At 58.7% G+C, this 14,431-nt stretch overlaps 1 protein-coding gene across 3 annotated transcripts; it reads left to right on the plus strand.

Annotated features, from left to right (window-relative positions):
* The first annotated feature begins 1,028 nt into the window (after positions 1–1,028).
* Positions 1,029–12,837, plus strand: PRSS36 (serine protease 36). Of its 3 annotated transcripts, none has more exons than XM_032328422.1 (15): positions 1,030–2,018; positions 2,299–2,334; positions 2,535–2,570; positions 2,788–2,950; positions 3,371–3,651; positions 6,165–6,331; positions 9,185–9,434; positions 9,543–9,672; positions 10,003–10,259; positions 10,342–10,505; positions 10,859–11,096; positions 11,222–11,363; positions 11,607–11,872; positions 11,948–12,069; positions 12,317–12,837. In XM_032328422.1, the coding sequence occupies exons 1-15, from the start codon at positions 1,982–1,984 to the stop codon at positions 12,593–12,595; spliced, it is 2,568 nt and encodes an 855-aa protein (XP_032184313.1). In that variant the 5' UTR covers positions 1,030–1,981; the 3' UTR covers positions 12,596–12,837. The 3 variants fall into 3 exon arrangements, with proteins under 3 accessions (XP_032184312.1, XP_032184313.1, XP_032184314.1); XM_032328423.1 differs by having other exon boundaries at positions 1,423–1,564; XM_032328421.1 differs by having other exon boundaries at positions 1,029–2,334.
* Positions 12,838–14,431: the final 1,594 nt, after the last annotated feature.

A 14,431-nucleotide genomic window follows, 5' to 3' on the forward strand; every position in this document is an offset into this window, starting at 1 on the left:
CAAAAGTTCGCATTGTGCCACTTGGATTTTAGGAAAGCCTACAGTGAATGTGTTTTTGCTAACCAAAAGAAATCCAAAGAGGATTTTCACTTTTTTGAAAAAGGTGAAAAGTGAAAATAGGGTTCCGGGTTGGCTTTTCAGGCAGCAAGCACCCCAAGATCTCCTCCTCAGAGCTATGCTCAGTGTCTCAGCAGCCAGCATCTGTGCTTGATCTCAATTTATATTGTGCTTTTGTTACCAAAATATGTCCTAAGGTATCGGAAAAGCCTCGGAGAGAGGCTTCTGGGTGGCTCCGTCAATGGACCGTGCAACCCATGTTGTCAGGGCTGTGGGTTCAAGCCCCACACTGGGCGCAGAGATGACTTAAAAATGAAATCCTTGACAGAAGAAAGAAAGGAGGCCTAGAAGAGGTGATTTCTTAGATCTAGGAATGCTCAAAGTACTTTCCATATAAATTGATAGTAATGGCTTCTTTGCTTTATGTCATTTCCACTTCCAAAAGTTCTCACAGAAATGCTCTTCTCTGGGCACCTGGGTGGCTCGGTGGATTAAGCCTCTGCCTTTGACTTGGGTCATGGTCTCAGGGTCCTGAGATCGAGCCCCTTCTCAGGCTCTCTGCTCAGCGGGGAGCCTGATTCCCTCTCTCTCCCTGCCTGCCTCTCTGCCTACTTGTGACCTCTCTCTCTGTGTCAAATAAATAAAAGAAAGAAAGAAACTGCTCCTCTCATGCGTGGCAGGGAAACCCGGGGGCGGCTCCACTGTGACTCTCCTCCACCGCTTCCCCATCCTGATCTGCTTCCCCAGAGTGATCTTTATGGGCCACATCATGGGCTCCGGATCCCTCCAGCTTCGGGGAAGTTTCAGAGCTCGGAGGAGCTAGCAGGTGTGCAGAGGGAAGGAGGAACGGGAGATGGAGACTTACTTCCAGCTTCCTCCCTGCTGAGCCACGCGTTGAAAAAGGCCGCACTGCTCCACTGAAGGGGCTCCTATCCGGAGCTTTATGAGCTTTGACACAGAGAGCCTCTCTCTCCTTCTGCCGCTCTTCCTTTCTGTTTCCGGTCTGTGCTGCCTCTCCTTGCCTCTCCCAGCAGGGCAGGGCAGAGTTCTCCATTACTGCTAGCCCCAGGGTTGCTTCACCAGCCCTTGGTGGTTTCCCTTAACCCTGCCTGTACCTCTGTAAATAGTTCCTTCACTAAACTCCCCACAATTCCTCTTTGAGGCACCACATGTTTCTTAGTGGCCTCCTATTGATATACACTGAAGGGTTGAGTGACTTTCCCAGGGTCACACAAAGAATGACAACACAATGGAGACGGCTCTAACGCAAAAAAGGGTGGTGTCCTTCTTGGTTTTGCCAGGCTGCCCAGCGCGCCCCCCGGCCCCCCCGGATCCTCGGCCCTGCCCAACCAGAGCAATCTGTGATCCCTTTGTTGGGGTGGGATTGAATTCCCTAGAGCTCCCTTCCCAGACCTGGCCAGCAACTCCAGTAACCAGAGCTGTGTGAGAAGAGAAAGCCAGGCCACTGGGGTGATCAGCCACACCCTGAACAGAGGTGAGGTCTCAGGTGAGTCACTGCCACGGAGGGGCCACCTCCTCTGTCCCAAGGGCCTGGGCTCCCCTACAGCCATGCCTCACCGAGGACCCAGGGCCTCAGCCTCCCAGCACTGGCCGCCCTCTCCTTCCTCCCCGACCCACAGGGTTCCCACGCAACCGTGTCCTGGGGCTGGGACATGTGCCTCCCACCCCCACCTTGGGCCTCCAGAGATGTGAGATGCTCACAGTGCTCTGGGTGGGGCCTTAGTCTCCCTACTTCCCCTTCCAGCCCCACATCCTCTCAGATTGCCAGAGATGGGCTCCAGCCAGGGAGGGTGGGGCTGGTCCTGGGACCATCGGGTGTCACGGGCTGCCTAGGCAGGGACAGAGCTGTGGCGGGGAGCAGACCTTCACTCATCTCCGTGCCTCCGGCTGACCCAAATGTGCCATGTCCCGGCACCTGCTCCTTCCACTGGTGATCCTCGGTAACTTCAGAGACAGGAGACGGCTTTGATGGGCCTGGGTCCTGAGTCCGAAAGCAGGACTTCTGGGTCCTGTGTGGGTAGTGGGGGCGTCAGAGGAAGGGAAGGACAAGGTCAGAAACAGGACGGAGGACTGCGTCAGAAGGGAGAGGAATGGTGTATGAGAGGGGGATGGGGCCGAGCGTCCCGGGGAGACGGAGCAGCCGGAAAGCTTGTGGGGGAGGGGAGTCACGGAGGCCGCTCAGTGTCGGTCCCCAGCCTCTTCCTGCTTCCCTCTTTCCAGCCTTCAGCCCCATCCCAGGAGCTTTCCAGGACTCAGGTAAGGCAGTCAGACTGGGGGAAATCACGTGGGAGGCCTTAAAGGCAGGAGGAGGGGTAGCATGGCGTTGGCAGGAGGACGCTGGAAAAGGGGACTGGGGAAGGGACAGGTGGGGGGAGGGGCGGAGAACAGGACGATGGAGGCTGGCAGCGTCGGGCTGGGGTGCCAGCACCTTCCCCTCTTTCCCCTCCAACCCCCAGCTCTCAGTCCCGCCCAGGAAGAACCTGATGATCTAGGTAAGGAAGAACGGGGGCTCCTCGGACCTCAAAAAAAAAAAAAGTCTGGTTCGGTGAGGAGGGAGGTGGAAGAGCCGGGAAGTCAGCAGTACCTAGTCCTCTTGATTCCTGTTCAGGGGGCAAATTAACGTCGGTGGGAGACAGGCTTTGTCTTGGGTTGCTCGGGCCTCCGGAGTCAGGGACCCGGCAGGCTGACCTCCATGGTCCTCCATCGCAGACTGCGGTCGCCCCGAGCCCTCTGCCCGAATCGTGGGGGGCTCAGACGCGCCGCCAGGCCGCTGGCCGTGGCAGGTGAGCCTGCAGCAGCGTGGGGGCCACGTCTGCGGGGGCTCCCTCGTCGCCCCGTCCTGGGTGCTCTCCGCGGCTCACTGCTTCCTGACGTGAGTACCCGCCCGCGCCCGGACCCTCTGCCAAAGCCAGGCCTGCCCCGCAGCTTGACCCGGAGTCTCCGACCGCTAACCTGGAACCGAGCTCCGCGCGGCCCCCCCGCCCCTCTGCGCGGGTACCCCGGCCCTGAATGCGGGTGGCACCGCCGGGTCACTCGCCCCACCACTCCCCCCAGTACCCGAATCGGAATCCCCTCTGCCCCGCGTCCTCCTCCCACCGCCTCAAAATCGGATCCTCCCGCTTCGGGGAACCTAACTCAGCCTGGATCGCCGCAGCCCAGGTCTAGATCCGGCTCCGCCCCCCGGGTTCCCACTAACCCCACCTGCTCCCCGGCCTCTGAGCCGCCACCCCACGGCTGTCGGGCCCCCGTCTTCGGGTCCACCTAATCGTCTTCCGCCTGGGCCTCGACGCAGGAACGGGACCTTGGAGCCCGCGGCCGAGTGGTCGGTGCTGCTGGGCGCGCACTCCCAGGACGGGCCCCTGGACGGCGCGCACGTCCGCGCGGTGGCCGCCATCCTCGTGCCGGACAACTTCACCCGCGTGGACCTGGGCGCAGACCTGGCCCTGCTGCGCCTGGCCTCGCCCGCCCGGCTGGGCCCCGCCGTCCGGCCCGTCTGCCTGCCGCGCGCCTCGCACCGCTTCGCCCACGGCGCGGCCTGCTGGGCCACCGGCTGGGGGGACATTCAGGAAGACGGTAAGTGGGGGAGGCGGGGGGTCCGGGGAGTGCGGAACCGGAGAGCGGGAGCCTCCGGAGCGGTCCCCGGGGCGGCACCTCGGGGCGAGTAGGAGAAGCCGCGGCGCGCGGTGCGTGGGTCCTCGGGGCGGCAGCTCGGGAGGTGGAACCCGCGGCGCGGGGCCCCGGGCGGGGGCCTGGAGCGCGGATTTCCGCCCCGCGGCTGCGAAGGCCGCTCCCCGGTCCGCCAGTCCTCCCCCAGGGCCCGCAAACTGAGACTCCGCGCTCATCCACCCATTCCCTCCTCACCTTAACTTCCAGATTTTTCTTTCCTCCATTTAGGATCTGACTAGGGTTCCCACCCTAGCTCTTCACCCAGTCCATTCCCTCCCCTGAAAACGGAGGAAAATAGTGCCCAATCCATGGGCTTGTTGGGTGGATTAAATGAGAAAACCCATGTCAGGGTTATAGCCCGCTGCCTAACATCGCAGTAACTCGTGCGCATTAGATGGTTTTGCCCGAGGCAATCGGGCTCTAGCGCACAGCGCCCGGAGTCCTGCAAGCTCATTCGGCAGACGGCAGCCTCTGCCCTCTTACCCGGTTCCTCTTCCTCCCGCCCCCCCCCCCACTCCGCGTCTACGCGCCCACCTCCTGTCTTCTCCCAAGTCACTCTCCTCCATTCGGTTCATCTTTCATTCACTCGACAGGTCACGTCTTGAGCCCCTTCTTGGGCCAGAGATGTATCAGCGAACATAAGCAAAACTCCCTGCCTTCTCAGAGCTTAAGCTCCAGTAGGCAGACAAGCTAGAAATTCCGTAGATAAGCAAACGCTGTGTTGGAAGGTGTGGGGGGGAATAGACCGCTTTCCCGCTCCTCACCATCCCACAGTCCGTGCTAGCAAAGCCCCACAATTACTCTGCATGTGCCGTGATCAGACCTGTGTAGTGCCCAGGGCTTTGGCAAGGATGAGGAAGGTGCCACAGCCTGTACTTGGAGGGGCCCCTATCAACGGGAGAGAAGACAAGAAAAGGTCATTCTGAGCACCGGGGAAGTCTGGTGACGGCCCCAGGCCATCCTGATAAAGGGCACCCAGAACAGGAGATTTTTCTTTTTCTTTTTTTTAGATTTTATGAATTTGACAGAGAAAGAGAGTACAAGCAGGGGGAGAAAGAGAGGGACAAGCAGACTCCCTGCTCGGCACGGAGCCCGATGCGGGGCTCGATCCCAGGACCCCAGGACGCTGGGATCACAGTCTGAGCGAAAGGCAGATGCTTAACCATCTGAGCCACCCAGGCGTCCCCAGAACAGGGGATTTCTGGGGAGGCTTTGTAAAGAGGATCTAAGTTAGCATTACAGGAAAGTGGGGGCAGAGGGAGGCCACTCTGGGAACCCACATGAGACATATTAATTGGAGAAGGGCCGGGTTGGGAGGCCGGAGTGGAAGGGGAAGAGGCAGCAGAGGCCACAGAAGCTGCTCGGGCTGGACCGTGAAAGCCTTAAGGTCAAACCGAGGGCCAGAGCACCCCACCAGCTCCCAGGATCCCCAGGACAATCCCCAAACCTCCCTGGCTGACCCTCAGGTACAGCTTCACCATCACGGGACCTTGCAGGAAGCCGGGTGTGGAGGGAAGAAGCCGGGTCCACAGCTCTCCCCCACCTCCCATTCCTGGAATCTCAGACTTTGTTTCCATCAAAGGTAGGTTCACCCCGGGAGAGGGCCGAGGGCTCAGATGTAAACAGTGGGGTCCATTGATGGTTTTTGGTAAGATCAGAGCTGAGTTTTAGAAACATTCCTCTGTCATGGGGCGCCTGGCCGGCTCAGTCAGTTAAGCGTCCGCCTCTTGATCTCCGCTCAGGTCCCGATCTCAGGGTCATGGGTTTAAGCTCCAAGTTGGGCTCCACATTGGGCGTGGAGCCTATTTAAATTTTTAAAATTTAATAATAATAAAAAAAAGAACATTTCTCTGTCAGCAATAAGTGAAGGGTGGGTTGGGGAATGGACCAGTCGAAGCCTAGGCCAGTCATCCAGCCCCAAAGTTGTGCCTCCTGAACTAGGGCAGTTGTAGTGAAAATTCCAAGAAGTCATAAACGAGAGGTTTTCAGGACTTGGGAACTGAGGCGAGGCCAAGGATGATGCACAGACGCCATGCTTGCCAACTTGTCAACTTAGTGTGGGACCACGCTAGGCTATATGGCGTCTTTGTTGAAAAGGTCACCCTCTCAAGACTATACAACCTACACTGGGGCTCAGAGCTTAGTGACTTTAGCCCCGACATGCATCTTGTGCCGTCTAGATAACTTTCTCCACTGCACAACCATCCGTGGAAGCTCTCACTGGGTTCTGGGTGAGGCAATTCCCGAGGTAAGAGAAGAGCGGGAGATGACAATGACTGGTTTTGAACACAGCGGGTGCGGGTGCCACGGGGCATCTAGACAGAGATGTCCAGGAGGCACCTCAAGGGCACAACGCTGAGCTGGGGACCAGGGGACTTCACATCTGCCTCACAGCATTTGCTCTCTGGTTCGACCTGCAGACCGCCTGCCTCTCCCGTGGGTGCTACAGGAAGTGGAGCTGAGGCTGCTGGGAGAGGCCGCCTGTCAGTGTCTCTACAGCCGGCCCGGCCCCTTCAACCTCACTTTCCAGCTCTTGCCAGGGATGCTGTGTGCTGGCTACCCGGAGGGCCGCAGGGACACCTGCCAGGTGAGGGGAGGCCGCCGCAGCTGCCCCGCGGGGCCAGGCAGAGCCCTGACCATTGGGAAACAAGAGGAATAGGGCAATCTCATCTCTCTCGTGTCTGCAAAAAGAGGGCAAGATGGCCAGTGAATGGGATGGATGAGATTAGAAGAACTTGGAGCTCAACAAGAGGCCGTTGTTCCTTACGGCGGTGCCAGAGGGAGTCAGTCTGCTGACAAGTCCAGCGCCACCGCTTATTAGCTGTGTGACCTTGGCCAATTACTTAACCTCCATATGTCCAGACTTTCTCGTCTGGAAGACGGAGGTGATAGCACTACTTACCTCATAGGGTGGTTACGACGACAGCAGGAATATGTAACACGACAGTGCCTTGGTCTTTAATCAGAGCTACAATAAGTATTTAGCTATTATTATTATCCTCCCACATCCCAGGCCACAGCACAGCACCTGTTACTTAGTAGATATTCAGCAAATAGTTATTTTTTTCAAAAACGAATTAATCTGGAGTGCCTGGCTGGCTCAGTCCATAGAGCGGGGGACTCTCGATCTCAGGGCTGTGAGTTTAAGCCCCACGTTGGGTGTAGAGATTACTTAAAAATAAAATTGTAAAAAGTAGAAGAAGGATTAATCCTTTATAGAAGTTTCCAGTTATCTTGCTGAAAGCCAGCACATAGTATATTTTAACCATCTTCCCCAGAAACTTTCCTCCAATGGCACATATTTCTTTTTAAGATTTATCTATTTATTTAAGAGAGTACGGGCAGCGGGAGGGGGAGGGAGAAGCAGACTCCATACTCGATCCCACCATCCTGAGATCGTCACCTGAGCCAAAATCGAGAGTCAGGTGCTTTGGAGTGTCTGGGCAGCTCAGTAAGTTGAGCGTCCTACTCTTGGTTTGGGCTCAGTTCATGATCTCCTGCTTGGGAGATCACCCCGAATCTGGGCTCCCTACTCAGCTGGGAGTCTGCTTCCTCATACCCTCTCCCTGCTCCTCCCTGAGAGTGTTTCTCTCCCTCAAATAAATAAATAGGGGCCCCTACGTGGCTTAGTCAGATAAGCCTCTGCCTTGGGCTCAGGTCGTGATCCCAGGTGCTGGGATGGAGCCCCGCATCCGGCTCCCTGCTCAGCGGGGGGTCTGCTGCTCCTACTCCCTGTGCTCCTCCCCCCACCCCACTCATGCTCTCTCTTTCTCTCTCTCAAATAAACAAATAGAATCTTTAAATAAGGTTTTTTTATTCTCTAAAACATTTTTATTCTCTAAAATATTCTCTAAAATAAGAAAGAGTCAGATGTTTAACTGACTGAGCCACCCAGGTGCTCCCAATGACACACTTTTTTTTTTTGGCGCCCGAATGGCACACATTTTTGAGGATGCTCAAGCATGCATGGTGGTGATGGGAATTTGAGCTACATCGTCTTCAGGATCCCTCCCCATTATGAGGTTCCAGAACCTATGGACATAATCCCCTGCCTTCTTGAACAGGATTGCCAGGGATGGCAGTTCAGATTGCTCTAAACCATGCACTGTCCAGGGGCGCCTGGGTGGCTCAGTGGGGTAAAGCCGCTGCCTTCGGCTCGGGTCATGATCTCAGGGTCCTGGGATCGAGCCCCACATCGGGCTCTCTGCTCAGCAGGGAGCCTGCTTCCTTCTCTCTCTCTGCCTGCCTCTCTGCCTACTTGTGATCTCTGTCTGTCAAATAAATAAATAAAATCTTAAAAAAAAAAAAAGAAAAGAAAACCATGCACTGTCCAGTACACCAGTCACTAGCCACAGTGGCTACTGAATATTTTAAACATTTTCAGTGTGACTGAAAAATTGAATTTTAAATGTTTAGCTTATTTTTTTTTAATTTTATTTATTTATTTGACAGAGAGAAATCACAAGTAGATGGAGAGGCAGGCAGAGAGAGAGAGAGGGAAGCCGGCTCCCTGCTGAGCAGAGAGCCCGATGTGGGACTCGATCCCAGGACCCTGAGATCATGACCTGAGCCGAAGGCAGCGGCTTAACCCACTGAGCCACCCAGGCGCCCCTAAATGTTTAGCTTAAATTTAAATTCAGATAGCCACATGTGGGTGGCATCTACCACACTGCACAGCACAGTTCTCAATGATTCCAAGCCTTTTCTGGGGCCTCCTCAGGTCACAGAGATGCCTGACCCAGACTCCGGAAGATGCCTTAGGAACAAGGCTGCTTTGGTGTTTGTTAATTGTAGTTATCCCTGCTTACTCGCTTTCAAACTAACCCTTCTTGCTGCTTTTTTAAAAAAATTTTATTTATTTATTTTAGAGATAGTGACAGAGAGTGAGTGTGCAAGCAGGGTGAGGAGCAGAGGGAGAGGGACAAGCAGACCCCCACAGAGCACAAGCCAGATCTCACGGCCCCAAGATCAGGACCTGAGCCAAAAACAAGAGTTGGGCGCTCAACCAACTGAGCCACCCAGGTGCCCCCTTGCTGTTTTTCTAACGGCTTATTTCTAGAAGCCTCTTCCTCCTGAAGTTGGCGTCTCTGATTTACCTTAACAATTGGGTGCACTTAGGAACCCAAAACAGTGTTTATTTGAGCCGTTTATTGAACAAGAATCATTTGGCTCTGAACAAGACCTGCAGATCTCTGTGGAGTGGCCTTTGGTGCATTAACTTGGTGCCCGTGGCTTTGGCTGCTCATCAGCCTTTCTGCCTCACAAGGCTTTCTTCTGTTGAAAGTTGTAGGGAATGCAGAGGACAAGGCTCAGACAGGACAGATTTCTAGGAAGTGGCTCTGTATTGGGCAAGAAGAGGCGCAGAACCTTGGTGAGGTGACCCAGTATACACTGGTGGGTCCCTGCGTGGATCGTGTAACACTGAACTGTCCATCACCAGGGAGACTCTGGGGGTCCGCTGGTCTGTGAGGAAGGCGGCCGATGGTTCCAGGCGGGAATCACCAGCTTTGGCTTTGGCTGTGGACGAAGGAACCGTCCTGGAGTCTTCACCGCTGTGGCTCCCTACGAGGCCTGGATACGGGAACGGGTCATGGGCTCCGAGCCTGGGCCCGCCTTTCCCAGCCGTTCCGGGGAGCCCCAGTCGGGTCCGCGGGAGCCCAGGGAAGGGAACTGCACCATCGCCCTGCCAGGTGCGGGAGCAGGACGCCTCGGTGGTGGCTGGGCAGGAGAGATCGGAGTCGGGGTGGACACTGCTGGGGGCCCGGGAGGCCCCCTGACTCAGGCCTCTCACCCCTCAGAGTGCGGGAAGGCCCCAAGGCCAGGGGCCTGGCCCTGGGAGGCCCAGGTGATGGTGCCGGGATCCAGACCCTGCCTTGGGGCGCTGGTGTCCGAGAGCTGGGTCTTGGCACCCGCCAGCTGCTTTCTGGAGTGAGTGAAAACCCAGCCTGACATACTCTGGCCGACCCGCCTCGGGCCTGAGACACTATTTCCCTGACCCTGGCCCTTCCCCGGTGTGGGGTGGGAGTCGAGGGGAGGGGCGCCGTGGTCTGGGGCACGGGGTCTGCCTGGCAGGAGTGGGACCAGCGTGCAAGCAGGGTCGGTGTCTAGGGGACGAGCAGGAGGGGGTACGGGTTCGACGCAGGGCGCCGGGGTCTCGGCACACGGTGCTCCGCAAGCCCAAGGTCCAGGCCGGACGCGCGTGGCTTTGGGGCTGCGTGTGCGGGATCCAGCCCAGGCCCCCGTTCCCCCGCCCCGCAGCCCCGCCCGCCCCGACGGCGCGCCCGGCGGCCTGGACAGCTGGCGCGTGCTGCTGCCCTCGCGTCCGCGCGCCGAGCGGGTGGCGCGCCTCGTGCCGCACGACAACGCCTCGTGGGACGCCGCGGCCGACCTGGCGCTGCTGCGGCTGCGCGCGCCCGTGGACCTCCGCGCGGCCCCGCGGCCGGTGTGCCTCCCGCGCCCAGACCACTACTTCCTGCCCGGGAGCCGCTGCCGCCTGGCCCTCTGGGGTCGCGGGGGTGAGCGGGGGGCCCGCGCGCGGCCGGACGGAGCCGGGCGGGACGCCTCCGCAGCGCGGGCTCCCTCGCTCCTCCCTTGCAGAGCCCGCGGCCGGCCCCCACGCCCAGCTCGAGGCCGAGCTGTCGGGCGGCTGGTGGTGTCACTGCCTGTACGGCCGCCAGGGGGCGCCGGTGCCGCCGCCGGGAGACCCGCCGCACGCGCTGTGCCCCGCCTACCAGGAGGAGGAGGAGGCGGGCCGCTGCTGGGTGAGTGACGGGGGCGGGGCCGGCGGGGCGGGGCCTGAGGGGCCTGGGAGGGAGGCGGCGAGCTCCGGGGCGGGGCGGAGATTAAGGCGGGTCCTGCAGGCTCTGGGGGCGGAGTCTGGCCGTCGAGGACTCCGGGAAGGGCCCTGCGCTGGGCCCTGGGGGATGTCTGGTTCTGGCTACCCCTAGTTTAAAGAGGAGCCTAACGTGAGGGCCGACTTAGACAGATGAGTCCTGGAGCCCGGCCGGGAGGAGGGGCTTGTTACGCCTGAGTACGGGGAGGCAGTGGAGGACGAAAAAGCCCCGGCACCTCCGCGAGCCCCGTGCTTCCCGTCGCCCCCACACTCTTGCTGCAGAACGACTCGCGCTGGAGCCTTCTGTGTCAGGAGGAGGGGACCTGGTTCCTGGCCGGAATCGGCCCCCTCTCCAGTGGCTGCCTACGTCCCAGAGCCTTCTACCCGCTGCAGACCCACGGCCCTTGGATCAGCCATGTGACTCGGGGAGCCTACCTCGAAGACCAGCTGACCTGGGACTGGGGCCCTGAGGGGGAGGAGACTGAGACACAGACGTGTCCCCCCACCACAGAACACGGGGGTGAGGGCTCAAAGTCTCCTTAGGGCTTTGGGACTTAGAGGCTCCTACGTGGGCTGAGATCCACGAGAGTGTCTTCAGGGTGCAGCTGTGGAGCCCCCACTTCAGTGGACATCTCCTCTCCCTAGCCTGTGGCCTGAGACCAGAGCCCGCTGCGATGGGGGTCCTGTGGCCCTGGCTGGCAGAGGTGCACGTAGCTGGAGGTCGAGTCTGCACGGGGATCCTCGTGGCCCCAGGCTGGGTCCTGGCAGCCACTCACTGTGTCCTCAGGTGGGTCTCACCCATCTCTTGGACAAGAGGGGAAAATTGAGATGGGCAAAAGGAATCTTAAAATAGTGGGATATTCTCCCTTTAAGGCTCTGACAGTACAGGGAATTAGGACAAGTGTTTTGAGATTGAAGAGATTTGGAAGGAGGAATCATGAATGGAGTGACCTTGGAGTTCATTCTGCCCTGTCCCCTACACTACAGGACTGGGGGAGGAGGTGGTGATGTTGGGCTTTTTTTCCAACAGGCCAGGCTCTACAACCGTCCCTTATATTGAAGTACACCTGGGCCGGGCAGGGGCCACCCCCCTCCCACAGGGCCACCAGGTATCCCGGTTGGTCATCAGCATCCGCCTGCCCCGGCACCTAGGACTTCGGCCCCCCTTGGCCCTCCTGGAGCTGAGCTCCCGGGTGGAGCCCTCCCCATCAGCCTTGCCCATCTGCCTTCACCCAGGGGGTGTCCCCCTGGGGGCCAACTGTTGGGTCCTGGGCTGGAAGAGCTCCCGGGACCGAGGTGAGAGCCCAGGGTCCTGGGGGTGAGAAGTGACTGAAGGCCAGAAATCCTGTGACAACTCTCTCTCCTCTGTAGTCCCTGTGGCTGCAGCTGTCTCCATCTTGATGCCTCGACTCTGTCACTGTCTCTATCAGGGCGTTCTGCCCTCTGGGACTCTCTGTGTTCTGTACTCAGAAGGTCAGGAGGACACATGTGAGGTAAAGGGAGCGGAGGCGTGGTGCTGGGCAGCCAGGTCCTCTAGAGAGAACAGGGCTGGAATTCTTGAGTGCTGGGCGCCAAGTGGGAAGGAGCAGCGCTTCCTTGCCGGACTTCAGAGAGAGACTGGGGCCAGGAAGCCTAAGGGTGGGGACAAGCAGTGCTCTGTAGCTGGGCTCTAAGGAGGGGCAGGGAATCAGGAGGAAGAAAGAGTAAGAGACCCTTTGGGATTTGACTCTGATACCGCAGGTGACCTCAGCACCTCCACTCCTGTGCCAGACCGAGGAGGGCTCCTGGGTCCTCGTGGGCATGGCTGTGCGAGGGAGCCGGGAGCTGTTTGCTGCCATCGCCCCTGAAGAGGCCTGGATCTCCCAGACAGTGGAGGAGGCCCATTTTCTGCCTCCCAGTGGCTACCCCTACTGGACCGCAGAAGGCAGCGATCTCTGTCCCCCCGACATGGCCAGGGCCTCAGGCTCCCCTCAGGCTGCTCTGTTCCTGCTGCTACTAACGCCCCTGATCCAGGGCTGAGGGACCCGGGGTCTCTGGCCGCTCAACCTTCCCTCCCCCCCACTCCCTCCTGCCTTGCACTTCCCGCCCAGCAGGGCTGGAATGTGGCCCAACCGGCTTTGTTCCCTGCCGGAACCTCCGGAGCGCCTCACCCTCCTGGGCTGCAGCGGCTTTGGACAATTGGGTCCCAGTGCCCGGCTATTTCGGGCACGGGAATCCTTGGGGGCAGCGGGAAGCGGACAATAAAGGTGTAAACACAGACACGTGGCCTTGTGGCATGGCCAGGGGCAGGCCGAGGGGCTGGGGGAAGCCCAGGAATCGGGCCCATCCCTTCTGGGCCTCTGTGAGTCAGGCCTTGGGCTCCCAGGAAATGTGTCCCTGATAACGTGGCAGCTGCCCCTCATTCCTGCCCCAGGGCGGGGGAGGTGGGGTGGCAGCTGGGTGTGTGTCACCTCCCCAGTGGAATCAGCAACCCTAGCACCTGCCGGACACCTCAGCCCCAGCTCAGCCCCTACTGCCCTTGCCCCACCTCCCAGAGCAAGGGGTGAGGGTGAGGGCTGAGGAAGGGTCGCAGTTTGGGAGTCCAGGGTCTCCCATAGTCTATATCCACAGACTGCTGCTCTCCTATGCACCCCAGAGTGTACACCCTCCGGGGTCCCCAGTTCACACATGACATGTCCTTCAGTGGTCCCCCATTTTTACATCCTGCTCAGTGTCCCCAGAGTTAGGGCACCGTCAAGCATCCTTGGGGGTACATCGCACTCCCTCTCCCTTCATTTTTTTGAAAGATTTTATTTATTTATTGGAGACAGAATGAAAGAGAGAGAAAGAGCCAGGGAGGTGGGGGCAGAGGCAGAGAGAGAAGCAGGGAGCCGGATGCGGGGCTCCACCCCGGGATCTTGACCAGGGCCAAAGCCAGACGCCTAACCGACCTAGCCTCCCAGGCGCCCGCCTCTCCCACCATCTATTAGTGCCCCTCCCTGTGTGAATTCAACCACATTCCCTGCTAATTGCGAAGTCAGGGGGTCTGGGGTCTGATAGATCAGCCCCTGAAGTGCTCCCAAGGCAAAAGGGGGCACAGGTGGACACCCCTAGCTGGCGATTCGGAAAGGGTCACGGAAGAGGTGAGGTCTGAGTACAGAAAAGGGACAAATGGAGACCTGGGGAAAGAGGAGTGCTTGGCGTGGAAACCAGATGATGAGGGTGGCAGAGGGGTCCCCTCTGGGGCTGGAGTCACCATCTCTTGGTTGAGTGGGCAGAGAATAGCGGAGGGGAAGTAGGAAGTTCTTGAGAGATTAAGGAGCTGGACAGAGGTTCTTAAAGAACCGGGCTTAACATCAGCTGCCAGATCCCAAAGAGAGTGTTACCCCCCAGCCGGTCCTATACCCAGACAGTCCCCCATATGCCGTCCCTCACAAACATTTCATACACCCACCATCCACCCAAACCCACCACAGTGTCCAATGTTGCCCCTCCTGCCCAGCAATTAGCCTCTAGCCCCTCACCCACTCCACGAATTCCCTGCCCTCCTGGAGGGGCCCTGAAGTTTGGCTAAGAGGTCCCATATAGAAAGTAGGTGGGGGAGTGGGGCTCTATTTTTCTGAGGCTTGAAGCCAACATACATGCCCAGTTGCCCACAGACCCATACAGGGTCAGAGGATGAACCTGATCCCCAAACTGGTCCCATGGACCTCCGTCCCGTGAGCCCTTGCCACCTGTTTGCTCCACCGGAGAAGGTTTTCCCTGGATTCTTCCCTGGATCACCCTTCTCCTCTACCTGCCTTGACACCTTCCCAGAGCCCCTCCAGTCTTCCTGAGGAGCCCTTCTTGATGGGAACCTATGTCAGACTTCCGTGG

This window comes from Mustela erminea, chromosome 20 (assembly GCF_009829155.1).
Source record: "Mustela erminea isolate mMusErm1 chromosome 20, mMusErm1.Pri, whole genome shotgun sequence".
Taxonomy (NCBI): Eukaryota; Metazoa; Chordata; class Mammalia; order Carnivora; family Mustelidae; genus Mustela; species Mustela erminea.